The sequence below is a fragment of the Typopeltis vanoorti genome, chromosome 12 (assembly GCF_054136105.1).
Source record: "Typopeltis vanoorti isolate ZY-2024b chromosome 12, IOZ_Tvanoo_1.0, whole genome shotgun sequence".
In the NCBI taxonomy this organism is placed as follows: Eukaryota; Metazoa; Arthropoda; class Arachnida; order Uropygi; family Thelyphonidae; genus Typopeltis; species Typopeltis vanoorti.
Window position 1 is genome coordinate 14,065,526 of NC_143560.1, and position 24,253 is coordinate 14,089,778.

The 24,253-nt window shown below is 34.8% G+C and overlaps 1 protein-coding gene across 5 annotated transcripts in view; it reads right to left on the reverse strand.

Annotated features, from left to right (window-relative positions):
• Positions 1–24,253, reverse strand: part of LOC150100590 (uncharacterized) — a 154,850-nt gene that overhangs the window by 26,561 nt on the left and 104,036 nt on the right. For all 5 annotated transcript variants that reach the window (XM_090401658.1, XM_090401654.1, XM_090401656.1 and 2 more), the window contains one exon: positions 3,974–4,138. In XM_090401658.1, the coding sequence (XP_090257784.1) occupies positions 3,974–4,138 (165 nt within the window). The remainder of the gene's footprint in view (positions 1–3,973; positions 4,139–24,253) is intronic.

A 24,253-nucleotide genomic window follows, 5' to 3' on the forward strand; every position in this document is an offset into this window, starting at 1 on the left:
TGTACATGCTGCATTCACAACAAAGAACTATTTTCAAAAGATCAATACAATTAATCACATTTGATTTTTGCATAATGCAATGTGATGTCCTCATTCTTGCTGCAATGTTGTTCAATGTAAGCTATAAATCTTGAATAGCATAAACAAAGACTGTGTATGGAGCCAGGTGAATAAATTCATCTAATATAAGAGAGAAATGAAAATGGCTAATCTGTTTGCAAATTAGCCATTTGCAAACAAATTATTATTACCATTCCACCAACTGCAGCAAACCACATCATCTACACTAACGCCATCTACTGTCCACCATCACCACTAGTATTTTCGCAGACAATCACAAACATCTCCATGCCCACGGCAGAATTAGAACCCTGCAGCCTTTTGGCTGGAGAGTGGATACACTAACCATCAGCCAACCAGGCCAGTAATGGCTAATTATTATGCAAAATAGCACATCTTTTGTGGGGCTGTTTTCCAATGGTATGATATCTTTCATCCTCTGATATCAGTGGAATCCATGGCCCTATAATGCAGCAGTCCATGAACTCAAAGGGATCAACCAAACCCCTCCATTGCTAAGATATGATAAGAACAAGGTGGATAAAGAATCTGGTAGTCTTAAAACTTACAAGTACCAACATAATCTAACAATCTGCAATACAGAGAGTTGAAAAGCTGAGAAAACCCAGCAATTCTAATATCTGTTCAGACTATTCTGAAAGGTTTCAGGACTAACTTGTAGCTTTATAGTGAATTTAATGGTATTATTATTTCAGGAGCCTCACTGTCATAATGTAAAATCTAATAGCACTGGAGGAGTTTAAAACCAGGCCCTTATGCTTATAAGAAGAGACTACAGTTGATTCTCACTATAGCAAACACCATTATAAAAAACTAATGAAAAGTCTAAACTAAAATCTTTACTTGGTTAGAATATAATAAATTTAGTTTAATCCTTTATCCAAGTGTGAGCAAACACAGTTTGTGCCTGAAAGTATCTTCAGGACTGGGGTAAGGTGGTGCAACACCAGGACGACTCCTTGCAAAGGTGGAGCAAGCTACCAACACTCCTATCTCAGTATTTCCCATAATGCAAAACACATCTCCTTGCAGATATGTCTAATGTTATGCATTAAGAGAAGGGCCACTACCCAGACTAGTTTCGACCTTTATTGAGGTCTCTTCAGTGGGAGCCAGGCCCAAGTGGAGATACCAGCCAGAAGCATTAGCAAGGTCATCTCTACCTATAGGAGTTGCCAAACTAGTCTGGGTAGTGGCACTTCTCTTAATGCATAACATTAGACATATCCGCAAGAGATGTGTTTTGCATTATGGGAGATACTGAGATAGGAGTGTTAGTAGCTTGCTCCACCTTTGCAAGGAGTCGTCCTGGCGTTGCACCACCTTACCCCAGTCCTGAAGATACTTTCAGGCGCAAACTGTGTTTGCTCACACTTGGATAAAGGATTAAACTAAATTTATTATAAAATCTTTAATGTACTAAAGGGAATTCATTATACCACTATGTACAGTAACAAACAATTCCTGTAGTCTCTTTGAAGTTTGCTATAATGAGAAATGACTATACATCAAATTAAAACAAATCGGAAGAAACTCATATAAAGATTTTACTTTATTATGATTTTTTTTTTGCTGATATTTTGACTGTATCCAATAGTTACAATCTGGCATGTATAACTACAGGTACACCACTGATCTTCCAGCAACATATGATCCAGCATCTCCTTTAGTCCAGATAAAAATCATGTGAGCACACTTGAAATTCTCATGACGTTCAACTAGTTCATTGAGACACCACAGATGCTGCATATGGTATGTGTTCCTTTATTGTTACATGTGCAGTTGTTCATTGTGATACCTTAAGTGATTCTTAGCTTATTTTGTCCTACATTTAACTCTAGCTATGGTTTCTAAGCAAGTTTCAGTTCGCAGTGGTGATATCAAGGCACAAGGCATATCAATACAAGTAAGGTAGAAGTGTTGAAACAACTTGAGTGTGGTGTTTAGGTGCAGACTGTATGATATGCATGATGTTGGTTTGCTAACGGTTTATGATATAAAAAAGAAAAAAGGACACAATGTTGATAATCTTTGCACGTGGTTATTCTATGAAGCAAATCAGTGTTAGAAAAACTTGAAAAATGGCAAGGGTATTCGGTATAATCGAGCAATGATGGAATAGTTTTGACAATAGAGTGGGGTTGTTGAATGGAACAGGCTAAGCTATTCTTAAATTCATAAATAACTTAAATTAGAGGATTTACTGTATATCAAAGAAGAAAGAATTTGTTCATGAGTTGCTTGAGTATGCAAAAAAAGTGTTAGGCTATATGCTACCAAGTAGATAATGAATAAAATCTAGCCAAGTAGATGAACACCGATGAAGAAACATCTACTCACTATAATACCAAACTCTGAAAATATTCACAGCATTCTGAATCCTGATAAAAAAAAACAAAAACAAAACAATGAAAGTGAGAAAGACAACAATGATGAAGATGAAACAGATGTAGATGAAAGACTTACTATTGACAAGTTAATTGAGAAGTTTATGTGAAGAACATGTGAAGTTTGTGATGCCTGAATTAACCAAAGGACACCTGTTATAGAACTCATACAAGCCGATGGATTTGGGAAACTTGTATTCTGTGAGGATACAGCCAATTCTCACTACAGCAAACTATTAAAAAGTCCTGACCAAAGCCCATAGGTACAATGCCATGTGAAAAGAAATGGTCAAAATCAACTACATTTAGTTCTGCTGTCATTCTTCTGAATGTCATAAGCACTATCTTGATAATGCTTATGGATCTATCAATCTTGCCTTTGTGAAACAGAAAAAGTGTGCTAAGAAGAAATCAGAGCTATAAGGAGGGTGACTGAATACTGCAGCCTACTTGGGAGGCAGAAAGTCTGCACACTGATGTGGGCAAGCATACTGTCATGCAATAGCTACCAACCAGATTGTTTCAAATCTGGTGCTGTTAATAAATTCTTCAATACCTTAAGTAATTGCTGGTAACTGTTTCTTTCTGAATGAATTCCTTACAGATTATCCCTTTTATGATGGATAAATGAGATTAACATGGTCTGATTGGTGATTTCTGGAAATGCACTTTTTTTATTTGGGTTCTGGTGAGCTTGGTGATTGCGATTCTGCTGTCTTTTGATGTTTTGAGTTCACACTGGGAGCACCTACTACTTTCCTCAGTAATAATAAGCAAATCTTTGAAAACACTCAAATCTAACTAAATAATGAATGACTACAATTTTGGTGGCATATTTACCAAAATATGCCAATCTCTAGAACACATTCCTAGAGATTGGCATACTTCTAGAGAGTGCCATCTGAAACCATGGCCAAAAGTGGAACAATGGTGAAGTTTGTGAAATATCAAGAAGCCTATATCATTTTTATACAGTGTGCACATGCTTCATTCCATGAGCCTATCTAAAAAATCTACATATATGCATGTGTGTGTATTTGAATATATTAAGAATGTCTTTTAAAAAAAAAATTTTTTTTTTTTAAACTCCTGCTGCTGATTTTGGAACTATACCTACTGAGAGCTCACCTATAAAATTATCCATTATCATATCTTACATCTTTTGCATCATTACAAGAGAGAAAAAAAATCCTATAAATATAGCTGGCTCTCACTATGGATAAGTCATAAGAACCAGTTCCTTAAAGTGGAAGATTTGCAATTCAGATTTCCTTAAAGGAATCAGTGATGCTTTGGGCTAAGGCAAGGATTTTTTTGTTAGTTTGTTAAAATGAGTGAATTCAATATAATATGTTTGTTACAATGAGATGATTGCACAGCATAAAGCAGTCTAAAATAAAGCAGAAGGATAGAGAAGTGAATACAGAAAATTTAAGAATTCTAATTTTGACACAAAACCTATATATAATATATAAAACAGGAGGGAAAAAAGCTAGCTTAAGTACTTATGAATATTTGCTCTTTCATCTTTGGTAAACTCTGAAGAAAATATCAAATCATCTGCAGATCCTGATTTAGCATGTGCTTGAACTATTTCCTGAATTTTTTCATTGAAAGGTTGAGAGGTCTCAGAAAAACCTAATCCTTTTCTTTTTGGTGTATACATCACACTATAAAATCAAAATAAATAAACAATTATTAATATTTAAAAGAAGGAAACATGGAAAAATATGTTATCTAAAAGAGTTCCTTTCATACAAATAAGTCAATATAGTCAAATAAGTCACTATAATTTTTCATTTATTTTTAAAATCATGTTCTTAAGTTTCTTAATATATTTTTCATAATTTTTTGGCTACTCTGAATTTATTAGTATTAAAATGAAACATATTACTCGAGAAGAATTATATTCTTGTTTAAATCCATTTCCCAAGCATAAGCAAATGTGTACATAGATTTCTGTGGTTAAGCAGGTCTGTGGAAAGTTTTCAGTATTGAGACCACATTATAATATAAATAAGGAGTTTATTAAATATAAGCAATTAAAACCCGACAAGTTTTGTGCATCGTAAGATTTACATCGTCGGGGTAGCAGTACATAAGTTTTACACAACAAATAACAATTAACAATTAATTACACATATTAGATGTTTTTGATAACTTTACAACTGTTAAATATAATTGATAAAACAGAATACAAATGATAAATTCATTATTGTATGCATGTTGGAACATTGCTAGTTATTGCTATCACATTCTGAGGTATCATGCCTGTTATATGCTAGGTCTTTGGCAGTTAAATTTTTGACAAAAGTAGACTATACATAGTAGACTAATGAATAACTGCTGTAACAAATATGGCAAGAAAATCAGTAATATAAAGACCAAAGCTATGAAAATAGGCAAGAATATAGAAAATTTCAGTTGCATTCTGAATGGAGAACCTATAGCACAAGTAAAATATTTCTGCTGTTTAGGCACAATTTTTAGTGAAGATGGCAAATTAATATGGAAATAGAGAATAGAATTAGCAAAGCTGGTATGGTAGAAAGTCAATTGAATAAATTTTTATGAAATAAGAGGGAAATTAGTCAGAACACCAAACTCTGCTTTATTCCACTTTAAGACTGCAGCCCACTCACAGCAAGAAAGGTGCATATTCCTCTACACTCCCTCTTCCACTGCTTACTTCCATTAATGGATGTTGTTTTGATGAAAATATGCTGTTTTATGTACTGAAGCTGAGATCCTCCATCATCTGATAAAGCATCATTCTTGATATTTGTGGCAGATCGGGGTCACTGTTAACTTCAACAATCAGCTTGTTCAGTATGGGTTGCTCATTACTGAAGAAAAGCGCATGAATCTTTCGGCAAATGGCAGACCAAACAAAGTTCTCAAATCTCGGCATTGAGTGCTTCGCATGGATTGACCAAGCTCAAGTCTCTTCAAGTAAACTCTCTTCCTTGGTCTTTCCAGGGTATGAAGTTCACAGCTTCATGTCAAGGTTCATCAAAATTTGCTGTGACTGACTCGTTCAATGTTTTCGCATAAGAATTTCAAATAAAAAAACAAGTCTCATCCAACATATTTATTCATTTTGAAACTGTGGCATGACCATGGAACAATGTCATTGGTCAAAACAATTATTTATTTTTGTGTTTGTTTTAATTTAGTACTAATTTTTAAAATTTTCTGTTTAATTTAAAAAAAGACTAAACATGATAATAATTTTATGTCTGCATGATATTTTAATCATCCTAAGAAATGGCTGAAAGGTGGAACAGGGTACAACTTTATACAAGGCAATACTCAAGCCAGTTTTAATTTATGGATCTGAGAGGGTTAGAAAATAACTTACACTTAGTTTATAGGTCGTAATAATTATTTAATAAACCTACTAGTTTTGCCACTTAAGCTAGTGGCTTCATCTGGGTTAAGAATGAACACACAAATATACAATGAGCATTAAATATGAATCATTACATAACTAAACACTGAATGTGTAGGAAGCATTAATGGTTAAAGTTTTGTAAAGAACTTTATTGATAGTATTTTTGCTAAAGCCATTAAAGTTCTTCATTCAAAAATTATTATTATTATTATATAATAATAATAATAATCAACAAAAATATAATAATCATATGATATAGATTACAGTAAAACCATAGCTATCCCATACATTAAAGGGTTATCAGAAAAATAAAAGAATTCTACACCATTATACTCTTAATGCCACATTTAAACCACCTATAAAATTAAATGTTAATTTTATTATAAATATAATTATTTTAAAATTAAATATAATTTTAAAAGTCCGTGCGGTTAGCCTAGTGGTTATGCGCTTCGCAACCATATGCCTGGGGAAGGAGTGTCCTAGGTTCGATTCCCGTCGGTGACGTGAGGAGCTGAAGGATCTTCCTCAGCCATAGCCAAGTTAGCCAGTCTTGGGCATGGACAGCAGGGTTTTTTCCCTAGTTTATTCTGGGGTTTTTCATCCCGCAAGCAGGCAAACTGGCCTTGAGAACTCAACACTACAGGCCATAAGATATACAGGGAGCATAAGGCTGACCACCTTATCCTGTAAACGGAGTGAGGTCTGATGATCAATGGACCCTCGACACCGCAAGGTAAAAGAGGGTATAAGGAAGATGAGATGAGATGAGATGAGATAAAATTAAAAAACATATTCAACTCTTCTAAGGATCCTTTTCCCCCATTGGTTCATCCTGAAATTTATCATATCTATTGCACCTGTAATTTACCTTATATTGGTGAAACTGGACATACAATCCCTAGTCATAAAAAAGAACACAAATGACACATTAAATTTACCAATTTTGGTGAAGAAGGCTTCTCAGATCACGCTCTTAACACCCTACACCAAACTGATTGAAAAAGTACATGTTCTTTACATCATACAAAAACTTGGTATGAATGGATATTTAAAGAAGCATGTGATATATTGATTAACAATCCTAATCTTAACAATAATGGTGGAATAAAAATCACAAAAATTTTGGATAGAACACATTCAGTCCACTTAGTTCTCCAAGTTTTCCAACAAACCCTGACTTTATGACTCTAAGCAATTATTTCAGCTTTTATTGGCCACCATCCACACTGTTTTGCTTTAATTTATATGGGTAATTTTGTGTCAAAATGTCGCTCTCTAGCTTAATTTATTTTCATAATCAAACAGATAATAATAACAGGGCTATAGCGTTGATGCAGTAAGGTTTTTCCCACCAGAGGTCAGGCCAATAGTTTTAATGGTTGACCAAATCAATGTGACTTTAGCACACCATGTAGACTGTAGAGCAGCTTGTTTCTTTGTATATATGTGTATACTCCAGATGATGATCTCAATGTGAAGGTCAAAATGTCAAGTGATTATTTTGGTTTATATTAAACTGAAGTTTTACTTTACAAGGTAGTTGTTTCCATAATTTTTATGATGAATTCTGATCAATGTGTAACCATGAAGGAAAGGATTATAATTTTATGTTTCTACGTTCTAACGTTATGCAATTTTTTTCCTGCTTACCAAGTTACATTATCTTGCATTGTTTAATGAGTAGAGTATTTCACATAATTTGTTGAACTGATTTAAATCAAAGAAGTAATTTCTTTTTTGGGACATTGTATGTTTTGATGTACGAACGATCTGATATCTTGTTCCCCTAAAATAAACTACTCATCCACATTAAAAACCTGTTGTGTTAGGTAATCCTTGATGATTTCTGCCAAAGTCTTGGAGAACACCATAGCTGCTACTGTGTCTGTACTATCAGTATCATGTGTCACTTTAATGTAGTTGTGTAGTTTAACACAGCCCTTAAATCTTTGAAACCATCAGGTGACTTGCAATGAATGTATCACAAGCAAAATTCTAACCATGTTTTATGCTGTAGTTCTTCAAAGACACAAGGTTTTTCCTCTAAAAACATAAGACTTATCAGTATTCATTCTATTTAATGTCTTCAAACCAAATCATCAATAATTTTTCCATTTCCTCTATTAATACACCTCTTTTCTTGGAAACAATCATAGATTGTATTGGCAAAGAACTTTTCACACATTGCATAATCTGAACTTTATCTTTTATAATAGTTTAACTGTCAATTCATTCATTTCATATGCAATGACTACAAACTTATTTTCTTTTTCTCGTGTCATTTAATAATTTATACTTTAGTCTCAATAGTTATAATGTTCCTCTTCTTACCACTGTGAATATGTGTATTCACAGAACTTTTATGCTTCTCAGACATACTCAGGGTTTATATTTTGTTTACAATAAACATTATGTAGGTTCATTATTATGAGAAATTCTCAAGGCAGAAACAAACTGGCAATGACACTATCATCTAATGTTATCTAGACACCAATGACATCCATCTATTATGTACAATCGAAACGGTGTTTAATAGATGACACTGCTAGTCGTAAGTCGAAGTATCTTGACTGTGTATGTATAAATCCACATAAGTTGAGAACTTAACTGTATATTATATATTGGTGCTGAATGTTATTGTTTAAGTAAATATAGCTTTCATTCTTATTTTCTGCCACTGCAGTCATCAGAAATAAATCAAATATTGTATAGAAAACCACAGTTGTTGTTGTTGTTATTATTGTCATCATCATCAAATTCGTGACATGTACCCCCTCAAGGAGTACAAAATATGACAATACTACATGAAAAATTTACATGATTACTAACTTCCTACCTACAATATTCCTCCAAATCAATCAAACATTATCAGATCTTATATTTCTATCTTCTAAGGCACTTTTTAATGTATCAATCCTCCTGTATCTTGGTCTTCTTCTGGGTCTTTTTCCTGCCAACCTGGCAGAGAACACTTGCTTTGCTAATCTTTCCTTTCCCATTCTGTTTAAGTGACCATACCATCTAAGATTAGCTCTGCTAACACTTTCCTGGATGCTAATATGTCAAGTTCTTTCCTAATACAGTCATACCTCAGTTAATATTACCTCTGGTAACAAAGTCTCGATATAACAAAGTATGCACTTTGAAGTCCCATTTTAAATAAAAATATTAAAATTTTAAGGTCAACGTTCAGCAATCATTCAATTGATGAATGACGGCGACTCGTCACGTACTCTCAAGCTGTGGGTGTGTCTGTTTTAACAGTTTCGCGTGTCATCGGTATAATTTAGTCGTTGCTTACACTTCTTAGGGTGTATTTCAGTGTGGTGCATTGCAATAAATGACATATGTTCTCTGATAGCATTATTGTAGATTTTGTAAATATTAATATTTAGTTAAAATGTCAGAATCAAGGAAAAGAAAAGCAGTTTCTTTAGAAACTAAATTAAATATTGTACGTGTTGAAAGGGGTGAAAGAATATCCAATGTGGGACATTCTTTAGGATTAGCGCAGTCAATCAGAAAAAATAAAACAATCTGCTCAAAATTGTACAGATGTTACAGCAGCAAATTTAACTCGCTTAAGGAGTCCAATTTTAGAAAAAATGTTAAGTTTGTGGATAGATGATATGTCAGAATGTCATATGCCTTTAACTCAAATGGTGATTCAAGAAAAAGCATTATTTCTGTTTAATCAATCACCTGAAATCTAAACAAACTGAAGAAATTGCAGAAAATTTTGTGGCTTCTCGTGGTTGGCTTGAGAAATTTAAAAAATGGGCCAGAATTCATAGTGTAAAATTACCAGGAGAAGCCGCAAGTGCAGATGTTGAAGCTGTGAATAAGTTTCCAGAAAAACTAAAGGAAATAATTGAACGTGAAAAATTTTCACCAAATCTGGTGTTCAATGTTGATGAAAGCAGTTTGTTCTCGAAACGGCTACCATCAAAAAGCTTCATTTCTATCGAAGAAAAATCAGCAGCTGAGTTCAAAGAGCCAGAGACCATTTAACATTACTCTTAGGATAAAATACCTCTGGCGATTTTAAATTAATATTGTTATTAGCTTACCATTCAGAAAATCTGAGGGCGTTAAAAGGTAACATAAAAACGAATTTACCTATTATATGGAAAGCTAATAGAAACACGTCGATTACCAAGGAGTTATTTATTGATTAGTTTGTTAGCAATTTTTGTTCAGAAGTGAAATGGTTTGCCAAAGAAATAATTTTGAAGAAAAAAGTTCTTTTATTGTTGGATAAAGCTCTGGGACATCCTACTGATCTTAACAGTATGTTAGACACATGCATTCCTGTCATAGTTGTCTTTTTTCCAGCAAACACAACTTCCCTGATTCAACTGATGGATCAGGGAATAATAGCAACATTTAAAGCTTATTATCTGCATGGTACATTAAGCAATTTAATTGAACTAGAAGATAAAGAGCAAATGTCAATTAAAACTTTTTTGGAAAAACTAAATCATTAAAGACATTAACAGCTCTTGAAAAGAAGTCACTCAGAAATGCTTAAATGAAGTTTGGTGCCAATTATGGTCAGAAGTGGTACTAGAAGAAGAAATTCAAGAGATTAGAAATGAAGTTATCCAGATGGCTCAATCAACAGGTTTCTAAAATGTGAATGAAGAGGATGTAAGAAATTTATTGAATGCAGAAGATGATAGTTTTTCAGTGGAAGATTTAAAAAACTTTTTAGCAACGAAGCCAAAGAAAACGAAGACGAAATTAAAGAAGTTCCTACTGAAAAAGTGTTAGCAACCAAAGATTTAAAAAGATGCTTGAATGACATAGAAAATGTTTTAAATTTTTTCAGTGAAAATGATCCTGATTTAGGAAGAAGTGTTATTGTTAAGCGATCAGTGTTAGCAATAAATCCTTATAGGCAATTGTTAAATGAAAGAGAAAAAAAGCATAAACAATCAACTTTAGATTCGTATTTTAAAATGTCATGATTTTATCTTTGTTACGTATGTAATATTGACTTTTTATTTAATAAAGCTTTTCAATTTTCCAAAAAAAATGTCTTTCATTTTCACCTTTGAGAATGAAGTTTCGCTTAACAAAGTAATTTTATGGAACGCATCCTCTTTGTTAATCGAGGCATGACTGTATACTCGTTTTTAATATGATATTGCCCTTGATGCCACTTGTTCATACTCCTAATCTTTCTCAGGACTCTCATATCTGCAGTCTCTAGTCTTTGGTCAAGTGTTTTACTTCTAACCCAGCTCTCAGATCCATTAGTTAAAATTGGTTTGAAGACTGTCTTGTATACAGCTAATTTAGTGTTTTGACTAATTTCTCTCTTATTCTTATTCCAGATTAAATATATTGTGTTAGGGCCATGAGATGGCAGCACTTGTTGAGCTGTCTCTCTTCACTGCATGCTGCTTAATAAGTGATAGCCTTGGACCAGCTATCACTGATTGGGCCAGTGGAGATTGAACTGCACACTCAGTCTCCTTAGATAGAGCTAAAACGGCCTCACCTACTCCCTATATGGAAATAAAAGTTGCTAGCTGCTTTTGATTTTTTTTTTTTTTTTTGATTTCTTACCATACCAGTTTTGTTGATTCTGTTGTCTACTTCCATATTTATTTTACTACCTTCACTAAAAATCGTCCGCAAATAGCTAGATGATTGATATTTTCAATGCTTCTGCCTATTTTCATTGTATTTGTCTTGTTATTGATGACTTTCATACCATATCTATTACAACAGTTATTCCATTTAGTCAGGGAATCTTGGAGACTTGTAGCAGATTTATTTAGAAGTATAACATCATCCGCATAAAGCAAAGACTTGACATTAACATCTCCAATTTTGATATCAATTTAATTACACTTTCCTTCATAATGTGATCCATATAGATAATGAATAACAGAGGGAATAATGAATATCCTTGTCACAAACCAGATTTAACATTAAACCATCTTCCTGTAATTACTTCAATTCTAACTGCTGACTTACAACTCAAATAAAGACTAAGTATTGCTTGATATAATGATCCACTGACATCATATAACTGTGACGTTTTGAATAGCTTCTCTCTTGGCACCTTGTCATATGCCTTTTCCAGATCTACAAAACTTAAATACAGATCTTTGTTATATTCCTCAATTTGTTTTCTCAACATTTTCAACATGATTTCTCAACTATTTGTTGTAAAGTGAAAATCTGATCATGACAGCTTCTATTTGGCCTGAATCCAGCTTGTTCTTTGCCAAGCTTTTCTTCCACAATCCTTCTCAACTGTGTCTCAAGTATACTTGCATAGATCTTACTAGGAACACTCAGTAGATAAATACCTCTGTAATTCTCACATTCAGTTTTATTTCTCTTTTCATATATGGGTACTATGAGAGCTCTACTCCAATCATCTCAACTATGATTTCTCAACTATTTGTTGTAAAGTGAAAATCTGATCATGACAGCTTCTATTTGGCCTGAATCCAGCTTGTTCTTCGCCAAGCTATTCTTCCACAATCCTTCTCAACTGTGTCTCAAGTATACTTGCATAGATCTTACTAGGAACACTCAGTAGATAAATACCTCTGTAATTCTCACATTCAGTTTTATTTCTCTTTTCATATATGGGTACTATGAGAGCTCTACTCCAATCATCTGGAATTCGTCCCTCTGTCTGGGCCTTCTGAGCTATGCAGTGTAGCCACTGTAAGACTTTTATACTTCCATACTTGAGCATTTCTGGTCAAATATCATCTACTCCAGCTGCCTTTCCACATTTCAGACTTTTGATGGCTTTTCCTACTTCAAGTATGGGTATGTATTCCTGATTGCATGTCTTGTCAGTGTTCTCTACCACTGTGCAGCCACTGATTGTTTCATTTAACAATTTTTATAAGTAATTACTCCATACATCAAGGATATCTTTTTCTCCTGTTTTCATGTCACCTTTATCATCTTTAACTCCTTTTACAGCACTCTTTCCTATATTTCTAAGCTTCTTCAAAAACCTCCAGAATATCTTACCACCTTCTTGATATTTATTTTCTATATTCTTGCCAAAGTACTCCCATGACTTTTGTTTAGCTAGTTTTACACAGTGTTTAGCTTTCTTACATTTGCATTCTCTGCATTCTCTAAGAGCACAAGCTGACTTATTTGCCAGGAACTTTTGATATGCTTTCTTCTTTTCCTTCACTGCCTCTTTACCTTCCCGTGTCCACGATGGAGTTCTGATTTTTCTATCCTTGCAGACAACCTCACCATATTTGTTTTCAATGTTTTCTTCAGGGCTTGCCACTGAATCTATGGTTTTTGTTCCTGTTCTCAAACTCTTTCATTTTTTCTTCAATAATGTTTGTGTATTTTAGTCTACAGTTCACATCTGAGAGATGCTCAACTTTTATTCGCTTTAAAACTTTCTTATTTGTTGTTCTTTTCAAATGAAATTCAATTTTATCCTGCTCAAGACTAAATGATGATCACTTCCAATTTCAAATCCTCTGTACACACTAGTGTTGTGCAGCAGTGAGAGGCAATGAATACGAATGAGACTTTTCTTTTCGTTGCCTCTTCTCTCCATGTGAATTTTTGCACATTTTTATGTTGAAACATTGTGTTAGTAATAACTAGTGTTGTGTCCCTATTTACGATTATTAAACTTTCTTTCAAGTGAATCTCTATATTTTCTTTATTCAAAACTTAACTATGCACGAGATATTACAAAATTCAATTTAAGTTTTAAATTAAATATTTAAGCTTTTTCTCCCCTTAGTGTCCCTAATATTTATATTATACTGCGCCTTTCAGGACATTTAGTTTAAGATATATAATTCGCAAACAAGGAGCAATTACAAAAATATGTCTGAGTGTGAAACAATTAAGCAGTCGTGACCCTCTATCTCGTAACTTAACACATTAATTTCCCACGTGATTGAGTTCGTACGTTTTCCAAGTGGTGCATTAGGCAGCAATTTCAGACAACTGTATTATTAATGAACAAAACTTTATTTAAAATCTTAAACATGGTACAATCCAATTTCTATTATATGAAACACAATTCAATACTAAGAATAAAATTACAAAATACACAAGCAAAATCCTATATGGGAATTTGCTATCATGCTGTCATAACGGACCTTATACATATTAATATACACATATAATCCAGGAACAAGTTAACATTTTACTTAACCTTATACTAGTCAGAATGCTCTATATTGTCATAATACCATGGACATTAATGTTTATATTCAGTCTACTTTATCTAACTTACAAACAAACAATATAGGTTAAACTATCCTTTCGCTATGTCCATACAAACATTTGACCTTTAAGACACTCTCATATGAAATACCATGCACATACATAAATCTCTAGCACATGAATGCTTATCAAATAATATAAACTAGTTTACTCTCAATCTACTCTGATTTGTACTAAAATCCTAGTTTAACTTTGACTGTCCAGTAATTAACAATGATTGCAACTATATGTGATTTCAATTGATACAAGATTTTACAGTACCTTTCTAGGACGAACCCTGGTTTTCACGATCTATACCTTTCGTGCTTGAATAAAGGACACACACACAGGATCTTCTATTCTATCGTTATGGAACTCATCACGTGGGCACTGATTTCTGTATGGATTTTCTTTCCCTCGATACGAGTACTGGATGATGAGATACATAGACAATTCCTTCCTTCTTGTAACTATACGGCATTCCTCGTCTCTTGCAATAGGAACACGGGATCGAATTCCCGCACACTTTGTTTCCTTGCTGCGTCGGATGGAGATAACTCCTGCGCTGCCACTCAGGAAAACCCGTGTTACCTATACGAAAATTTCGTGAAGAAACTGAGAAAAAAAAGCCTTGTGGGGGGTTCCCCTAATCCTTTTATCTGCATGGTCCCTATCGGCACCTTCTTCAATTTCTTTTCTCCCCGCCCTACTGGAGTCGATCTCATCTCATTCTGCCCAAAACATGCTATGGTCCCTTGCACGCGACTCTCACATGACGAATCCCCTTTTAATCCCCTTTTTAGAATTTATTTCAATATTGTAATCTCCTCTTTTCGAGTGTTAAACGAGCCTCTCACATACAAATTCTTATTTTTTTTTTGTAATAAGAATCCCTTTTTTATTATTTAGTTAAACAATTTCTGCTATAATTAATTTTCTTGGATGCAAGCATATTTTCTGTCTTTAAATATCTTGTATTAGCTACTTACATAGGATTTTATATTTTTATTTTCTTGTTACACCAGGATAACTGAAATTTTTACATTCTTAGTTATCAGGGTGTAACAAAGGTCCCCCCTTTAAATAAAAAATTTTGTTTTTTCAAAAAATAATTTTTCTACAAAGTGTTCCTCTTCTCATATCCTGGGTCCCCCCCTCCTTTTTTTTTTACAACGTATGCATTATCCATTTACTCATAACCGATATATCTGACTACTCTGTTTTTTCTTTTGTTTCTCCTTCCTCTTCTAACCTTGCAGTAATTTACCTCTGATTTAACCTTAACTACCTCTGATTTCCTTTCAGTTATCGACTCCTCATTTGATGATTTCTTCACTTTATTCACGTGGGATTCATGGTTCCTTTCTTGAGGCTCATTTCTCCTTTCTTTACACAACTCATGAGTTTTCCCCTTTCTTGTAATCTGTCTCCTTCCAAATAGGTATAATTCCTTCCTCACATAATCACATCTAAAGTCATACCTAGACAGAAAATCCCTACCCAGGATCAGAAACTCCTGCCAAGCATATAATTTGAACTCAGGCAGGTATAACTTAAGGTTTACAGACCTAGAAGCACAAATCGTGGAAGTTGTGACACCTGATACTCTCGCTCATTTTTTTAAGGTGAGTGATATTATCTTTGGCATAAGGCAATCCTCATATATGATGGAATGATTGAGCCCCAGTGTCCAGCAAAGCATTGCAGTGTCTTCCATATGCACTGGCCTTCACCTCCATCTCGTATAGATGCTCCTTTCTTCCTTGTCCCTTTTTCCAAACTCTATTTGTATAAGTATGTGAATCTATATCTCTATCATAACCTCTAATAAAGTGCTTGTTGCTACTGTAACAGTTCTGAGCAAAATGTCCCAGTTTGTTACAACTGAAACATCTTGGGGGCTCTCTACCGCCTCTTTGGTCATTAGCACTCCCTTGATTTTGAGGATTAGCTGTTGCTTGTTGTGGGGTGATTTCGGACAACCTCTGCATAACTGAATCCAATCGATCGAGAAGGGATCTTTGGCAGATGCTCAACTTCCTCTTTAACTAACTTAGTGGTTTCCTCAGTTCTGCTATAATTAAGCTCTGGGGTCTTTACAGATAACGTTTCTAGTTGTCTCATCACCTCGTTTAACCGATCTATAATGGGTTTTTGGAGTATTTCTATCTCTTGTTTCACAATAACCCTGATATTATCTGAATCGGTACATGATTCTGTCAACTTGTTTATTACCGGCCTATTGTGTTCCTCTGATCTCTCTCTTGCCTTAGGTTTTTCTCTTCTTTCCCTACTCTCTTTATTATTTCCTTGCCCCTTTTCAGAATTGCTCCTTTCTTCAATTATGTTTATTAACTCTGGAACATGTGCGGGATGGAGGTCTCCAAGCAACTGTTCGCGATCCTTTACAGCATCGTAACATTCACTTAAACTGGACAATCTTTTATCGAATGCCATCTCCTTTAACTCAGGTCTGACTCCCTGTCTGAATTGTTGAAAAATGGCCCAGTCCAAGTGAGGCTTTTCTTCACTAAGGATACTCAGGGTACTAGCTATCGTCAGTAATCTGTTATGGAACTCAGCCACACTTTCCTTTTCCTTCTGAGAGCAACCTCTGGAGCTTCCATAAGTTAGGTCCCAAGGTTCCCAGTTTTGAGAACTCAGAAATTAGGACTGTCTTAAATCGGGAGTAATCCAGGGTTTCCTTGAGAATGGGAGAGGAATACAGGAAAGCTTTAGCTTTTCCCACCAGTTTACTCCAGAGCAAGACTAGCAACCGAAAATCAGTCCATCCTCCAACTCTCCTAAGCTCTTCTATGTAACTAAAAGAATTTAGGACGTCATCAGTCTCCTCACCTGAAAATTGTGGGAACACCTTCTGTGGGTTAATGTAATGAAAAAATTCGCTGTTATCCATGCCTAAACTACTAGAGGGTTCAGTCATACTTGCATCCAATTTACACTAATTTACTCTTTAAAATTTTCAACAAAACTTAACTAAACTTTTGCCTCTCAGTTGTCTGACCTGCCCAAAACCAGCTTGTAGTGAATAGCTTATAATTAAGATTTTAATTAGCTAAACTACATCCTGTCAACTGCGCCATTTATGTTGTGTCCCTATCTACGATTATTAAACTTTCTTTTATCCTTTCAAGTGAATCTCTATATTTTCTTTATTCAAAACTTAACTATGCACGAGATATTACAAAATTCAATTTAAGTTTTAAATTAAATATTTAAGCTTTTTCTCCCCTTAGTGTCCCTAATATTTATATTATACTGCACCTTTCAGGACATTTAGTTTAAGATATATAAATTCAAAAACAAGGAGCAATTACAAAAATATGTCCGAGTGTGAAACAATTAAGCAGTCATGACCCTCTATCTCGTAACTTAACACATTAATTTCCTGCATGATTGGGTTTGTACGTTTTTCAAGTGGTGCATTAGGCAGCAATTTCAGACAACTGTATTATTAATGAACAAAAGTTTATTTAAAATCTTAAACATGGTACAATTCAATTTCTATTATATGAAACACAATTCAATACCAAGAATAAAATTACAAGTTACACAAACAAAATTCAAGTATTAGGGCAAAATCCTATATGTGAATTTGCAATCATGCCGTCATAACGGACCTTATACACATATAATCCTGGAACAAGTTAACACTTTACTTAACCTTATACTAGTCAGAATGCTCTATATTGTCATAATACCATGGACATTAATGTTTATATTCAGTCTACCTTATCTAACTTACAAACAAATAATATAGGTTAAACTATCCTTTCGCTATGCCCATACATACATTTGACCTTTAAGACACTCTCATATGAAATACCATGCACATACATAAATCTCTAGCACATGAATGCTTATCAAATAATATAAACTAGTTTACTCTCAATCTACTCTGATTTGTACTAAAATCCTAGTATATCTTCAACTGTCCAGTAATTAACAATGATTGCAACTATATGCAATTTCAATTGATACAAGATTTTACAGTACCTTTCTAGGACGAACCCTGGTTTTCACGATCTATACCTTTCGTGCTTGAATAAAGGACACACACAGGATCTTCTATTCTATCGTTATGGAACTCATCACGTGGGCACTGATTTCTGTATGGATTTTCTTTCCCTCGATACGAGTACTGGATGATGAGATACATAGACAATTCCTTCCTTCTTGTAACTATACGGCATTCCTCGTCTCTTGCAATAGGAACACGGGATCGAATTCCCGCACACTTTGTTTCCTTGTTGCGTCGGACGGAGATAACTCGTATGCCGTCACTCAGGAAAACCCGTGTTACCTATATGAAAATTTTGTGAAGGAACTCTGAGAAAAAAAAAAAAGTCTTGTGTGTGTGTATGGGGGGGGGGGTTCCTAACCTTTTTATCTACATGGCCTCTATCGGCACTTCTTCAATTTCTTCCTCCCCCTCCCCCCCTACTGGAGTCAATCTCATTCGCCAATTAAAGTCGTGTTTTTTCTGTCCAAAACATGCTACGGTCCCTTGCACGCGATGACATCTCACTTCGGGAATTGACCTCGAGTGATCGTCATTTGTTTTAAGCTAGCCTCTATACTAAATTAATCCCCTTTTTAGAATTTAATTCAATATTTTAATCTCCTCTTTCCGAGTGTTAAACTAGCCTCTCACATACAAATTCTTATCTCTAATCTTCTTTGTCTTACTTAACCTATTTTTTTTCATATCTTTTTTTTTTTGTAATAAGAATCCCTTTTTTATTATTTAGTTAAACAAACAATTTCTGCTATAATTAATTTTCTTGGATGCAAGCATATTTTCTGTCTTTAAATATCTTGTATTAGTTACTTACATAGGATTTTATATTTTTATTTTCTTGTTACACCAAGATAACTGAAATTTTTACATTCTGTTATCAGGGTGGAACACTAGTCCATGTCCAGAGCAGAAATTCAACAGGTATTTGCCATTATTATTGTTTGTTATGTTGTTTTCATAAAATAATCAAGCACTTTCTTTTTTTTTCCCTTTTCTTTTATATCATTTCAGAAAAAAAATTCAAAATTGTTTAATATGATATTTCTCATATTTCAGTCAGGTAAAGTCTCTGATACTTTCCAAGGTAATTTCCCAAATCCTCCAAACTGAATTTTTTTACCTTGTGAATTTGTAGGATTAGCCAGTCTTTTTCTTGGATTTATTGGAAACAAACTCAGCATGGTTATCGATCTGGTGAATGCTTTCGGATTGAGAATTTTATAATATTGGTGGACAGAAAAGAAGATGCGGCCCTCTGGGCATTTACCAAGCAAGCAAATGAAAGTACATAAAAAAGACAGGAGGTAATTTGCTATGTCTATACATGAAAGGAGCAATCAGAAAAGGGCTTGCTGCCTTGGTGAATACACTGTGGCCTAAGATTGTTGCAATTAGTGAAACCTGGCTCTCATAATCAGATGCAGTAAGCGGAATCAAGTGTCAAGGATATAGTACTTACAGGAAGGAACAGAAGAGATAGGGGAGGTGAGGAGGATACTACTAATAATACAAGATGATGAGTCCAGTTGATGCAGAAACTCACACAAACATAATGTAATAGTGCTTCAGGCTATCTGTTGTGAAGGCTAACAATTATTACTCATTTATTACCCTGATAGGTAATAAACGAGTAATAATAGGTGATTTAAATTATCCAAACACTGACTGGGTAGCAGAGAGAGAAAGAATTCATGATAAGAACGAAGAAAACTTACTGAACTGTGGTGAGACAATTTTCTCAAGCAGTATGCGAGAAATGGAACTCAAAGGCAGAGTGTTAGATTTTATCATAGCATCAGAAGAGGGGATTCTCAGTCAAGTGACTAGGACCACCACAGTTGGTGACAGAGATCATGCTGTACAGCATGATCATGCTGCACAGACCTGGGTAGTAGCTAAGCACATGGATGCTTCAATTATGTCCAGTAACATGCTGAACTACAAAGATGGAAATGAAAAACTCATGAGAATACTATGTGTGTAGTCCCATGGGATCAGTTACTGAATGGGAAGAATGTCAAGTAGTGCATAGGAAGCTTTGAAAAGATGCTAAAATAATGCTATATCCGAATGTGTCTAGAGTCAAAACATGAGAATGAAATGGATGTTTGTATTGTATGGAAAGCAAAGTTGAAGTATGACAAGAAAATGAATGATCAGGCTAAAGGTAACCCAAAATAATTTAATTGTTATGCTGCAAGTAAAAGAAAGAATGAATATTGAAAAATAACTTTACAGAATGCGGATTGCATAAGTAGATGAATTGTTCAAATAACGAGTTCTCACTTTGCAGAGATCAATTTGTGTATGCCATATGGTGCATAGCTCTACCACTACATAGGAGGAAGGGATAGAGGTGCATGAGAATGAGATATATCTGTTGCATAACCTGGATAAGAATTCAACAATGGGGATAGATGGGATGTCAGCATATATACTATAAGAATGTTCAGCTAAACTCATTATGACTTGACATGTTTGTATAATCTGAGTCTCAGATCAGGAAAGAACTCATAGGAATGGAAAATTATGACAGTATAAGGGTGGTGTAAAATATGATGTATCTAAACAACCAACCTCTTAGTATCTCTAGAGTGGTAGTGAAGATTTTAGAAAAGTTGGTAAGAACTCACATATAGATATGGATTGACAGAAATGCTATACAGTGATACCTCGGCTAACGAAGATAATTCATTCCGGAATCACATTCGTTAGCTGAAATGTGATTTGCCATAGGTTTTTATAGAAAATCGTTTAATTCATTCTGGATGCTGCCTACTATTTAAAGATAAGATTTATAAAATAATAAAAAAGCACACTATAAAAGGGCAAAAACTCACCAAAGGCTGAGATGAACAGCTACTCAGTTAGATGAAGGAAAATGGAAAGTAGATTGAAAAACTGACGATCTTTACACTATTATATACACTTTATTAAACTGAAAATATGTACACAATGTTTTTACTATTCTTCTTCCAAATTTTCAAAGTTTATTCAAGGTAAGTCTCCTCTTCTTCAGTAGCTGACCTCTGTCTCTTTGCTAAAGGAGAAGTCAAAAATCTGTCCAAAGTTGATTGAACTTCTCTTTTTTTCAGAATGTTTTTAAAGTGATTCAGACACTTCTCGCTATCTCGAACGTAAATAACCCAGTCGGGTTGGTGGGTCTCCCCTATGTGATGTGGTCAGCTCATTTCTTTGTCACACACATACAGATGGAAAAGATAAGTTCCTGATATGGCCCAACCGTTCATGTTTGCTGCTTTATGTTAGTGCATTTGTTAGCCGAATCCAAAAAACAATGAAAAAATCTTCATTAGCAGGGTCACTCATTGGCCGAGGTATCACTGTACTTTGCAAGGAACAGGACAGGTTAACTAAAGGGAACAGAGATCATGTCTGAGCTGGATAAAAGGAATAGGTATACTATAACCTTAGTGGACTTTGCTAAGGCATATGATATAAAACCACACAAAAGTGTGTTGCATAAATTGAAGGATATGGGATTGGAATATAAACTACTAACTTGGGTAAACAGATAGCTGATGGGCAAATATTAAAGTGGTATGTGGAAGGAAATGGGGAGGGGATCTACCAGATTTAAGGTGACCAATGGGGTACCTCAAGGATCGGGCCATAGACTATTGGTATCCAATCTAACCATTAATGACACTGGGAATAACTTGACAAGAAATATTCAATTCTTTGCTGATGATGCAAAGATGCTACTGATATACAACATTTACAGAATGACAAACAGGCCCGAAGTATAGGCAAATGTTAATAGATGTCAATTCAATGTTAGTAAGTATAAAGTAATGCACTTTACACTTAAGGGTCAAAGCTGTATAAGTGGGAGCAGATCTCCACATAGCCTTTAAAGGAATGCGGATAACCGACCAGGGCTTCTGACCTAGTGTCCAATCCTCATCTTCTCGTGGTGCACCCTGTTGGGTATCTACCTGGATACTGAACGAACGAGGATGGGCTGGCAATTTGGGATTTAGCCGACGAAATTGTATTCTTATTGGCTTAAACCAATATAGAAAATGATGGTACAACATGACAAAATTTCATGCCAGCTGGGGCATCGCCCAGTTAAACACGGGCCCTATTGTTTTCGCCAGGGAACCAGGGCGAACAGCGAAAAGTCAGCTACTGGAACAAATCTGAAAGCACACCCCAACTCAATATCATCAGAGATAAAGATCGGTACTATTAACATAAGAAGCCTGAATGGCAAAGAAATGGAGCTAGCTGAGGATTTAGATAAGTACCAGATTAACATAATAGGGGTGACTGAAACAAAAAAGACAAAAACTTGTGATATCTTTCTGAGCAATAAATACAAAATGTTATATTCAGGCAATGACAATCAAGGAAAAGAAGGAGTAGCCAAAGTATTCAACACTAAATAAGAGGCTAATCTTATTGAATGGCAGGCACTCTCAAGTAGTAGAGTGATGTGGACAAATATCAGAATGGGGAATTGGACAATGAGAGTTATTTGTGCCTATGGTCCCAAAGAAGGTTCTACTAAGGTAGAAGTGGAGCAATTTTTTGATGCTTTAGAAAAAGCAACTGACACAATGAAAAAGGAAAAGTAGGTCCTTGTTGGGAGATCTAAATAGCAGAGTAGGAAATGATTCTCAGACATACAAAAATATTTTGGGGAAATTTGGAGAAAAGAGCAAGGCTAATAATAATGGCAAATACTTGTTTGTTGGATTTTGCTCAGGACATGGACTGGTTATTACTAAAACATGTTCCAACATAAAAATGTGCACAAATTCACATGGAGAGAAGAGGCAAGGAATAAGAAAAGTCTCATTCACTATGTTATTGTTGATAGTGATGTTTTCTCCCTGGTGCAGGACACCAGAGTGTACAGAGGATTTGAAATTGGAAACGATCACTATTTAGTCTTGAGCAGGATAAAATTGAATTTCATATTGAAAAGAATAACATGTAAGAGAGTTTTAAAGCGAATAAAAGTTGAGCAGCTCTCAGATGTGAACTGTAGACTAAAATACACAAAGATTATTGAAGAAAAAATGAAAGAGTTTGAGAACAGGAACCAAACCTTGAAGATTCAGTGGCAAGCCTTGAAGAAAGCCCTGATTGATTCAGCCAGAGAGGCAATGTGGTAAGGTTGTCTGCAAGGATAGAAAAATCAGAACTCCATGGTGGATACACGAAGTTAGAGAAGCAGTGAAGGAAAAGAAGAAAGCATATCAAAAGTTCCTGGCAAATAAGTCAGCTTTTGCTCTTAGCGAATAGAGACAAATGTAAGAAAGCGAAACACTGTGTAATATTAGCTAAACAAGAGTCACAGGAGGATTTTGGCAAGAACATAGAAAATAAATATCAAGAAGGTGGTAAGATATTCTGGAGGTTGTTGAAAAAGCTTAAAAATGGAGGAAAGAGTGCTGTAAAAGGAGTTAGAGATGATAAAGGTGATATGAAAACAGGAGAAAAAAATATCCTTGAAGTATGGAGTAATTACTTCGAAAAATTGCTAAATGAAACAAGCAGTGATAGCACAGTTGTAAAAAATACTCAACAGGCATACAGTGAGGAATACATCTAATACTTGAAGTAGAAAAAGCTATCAAAGGCTTGAAATTTGGAAAGGCAGCAGGAGTAGATAACATTCGACCAGAAATGCTGAAGTATGGTGGTATAAAAGTCATACAGTGGCTGCACTGCATAGTTCAGAAAACCTGGACAGAGGGCCGAATTCCCGATGATTGGAGTAGAGCTCTCATAGTACCCATATATAAAAAGGGAAATAAAACTGAATGTGAGAATTAAGAGGTATTTCCCTACTGAGTGTTCCTGGCAATATCTATGCAAGTATACTTGAGAAACAGTTGAGAAGAATTGTGGAAGGAAAGCTTGGTGAAGAAGAAGCTGGATTCAGGCCAAATAGAGGTTGTCAGGATCAGATCTTCACTTTACGACAAATAGTTGAGAAAGCATAGGAATATAACAAAGATCTGTATTTAAGTTTTGTCGATCTGGAAAAGGCATATTCAAGGTGTCAAGAGAGAAGCTATTCAATATGCTACAGTTGTATGGTGTCAATGGGGCATTATATCAAGCAATATTTAGTCTGTA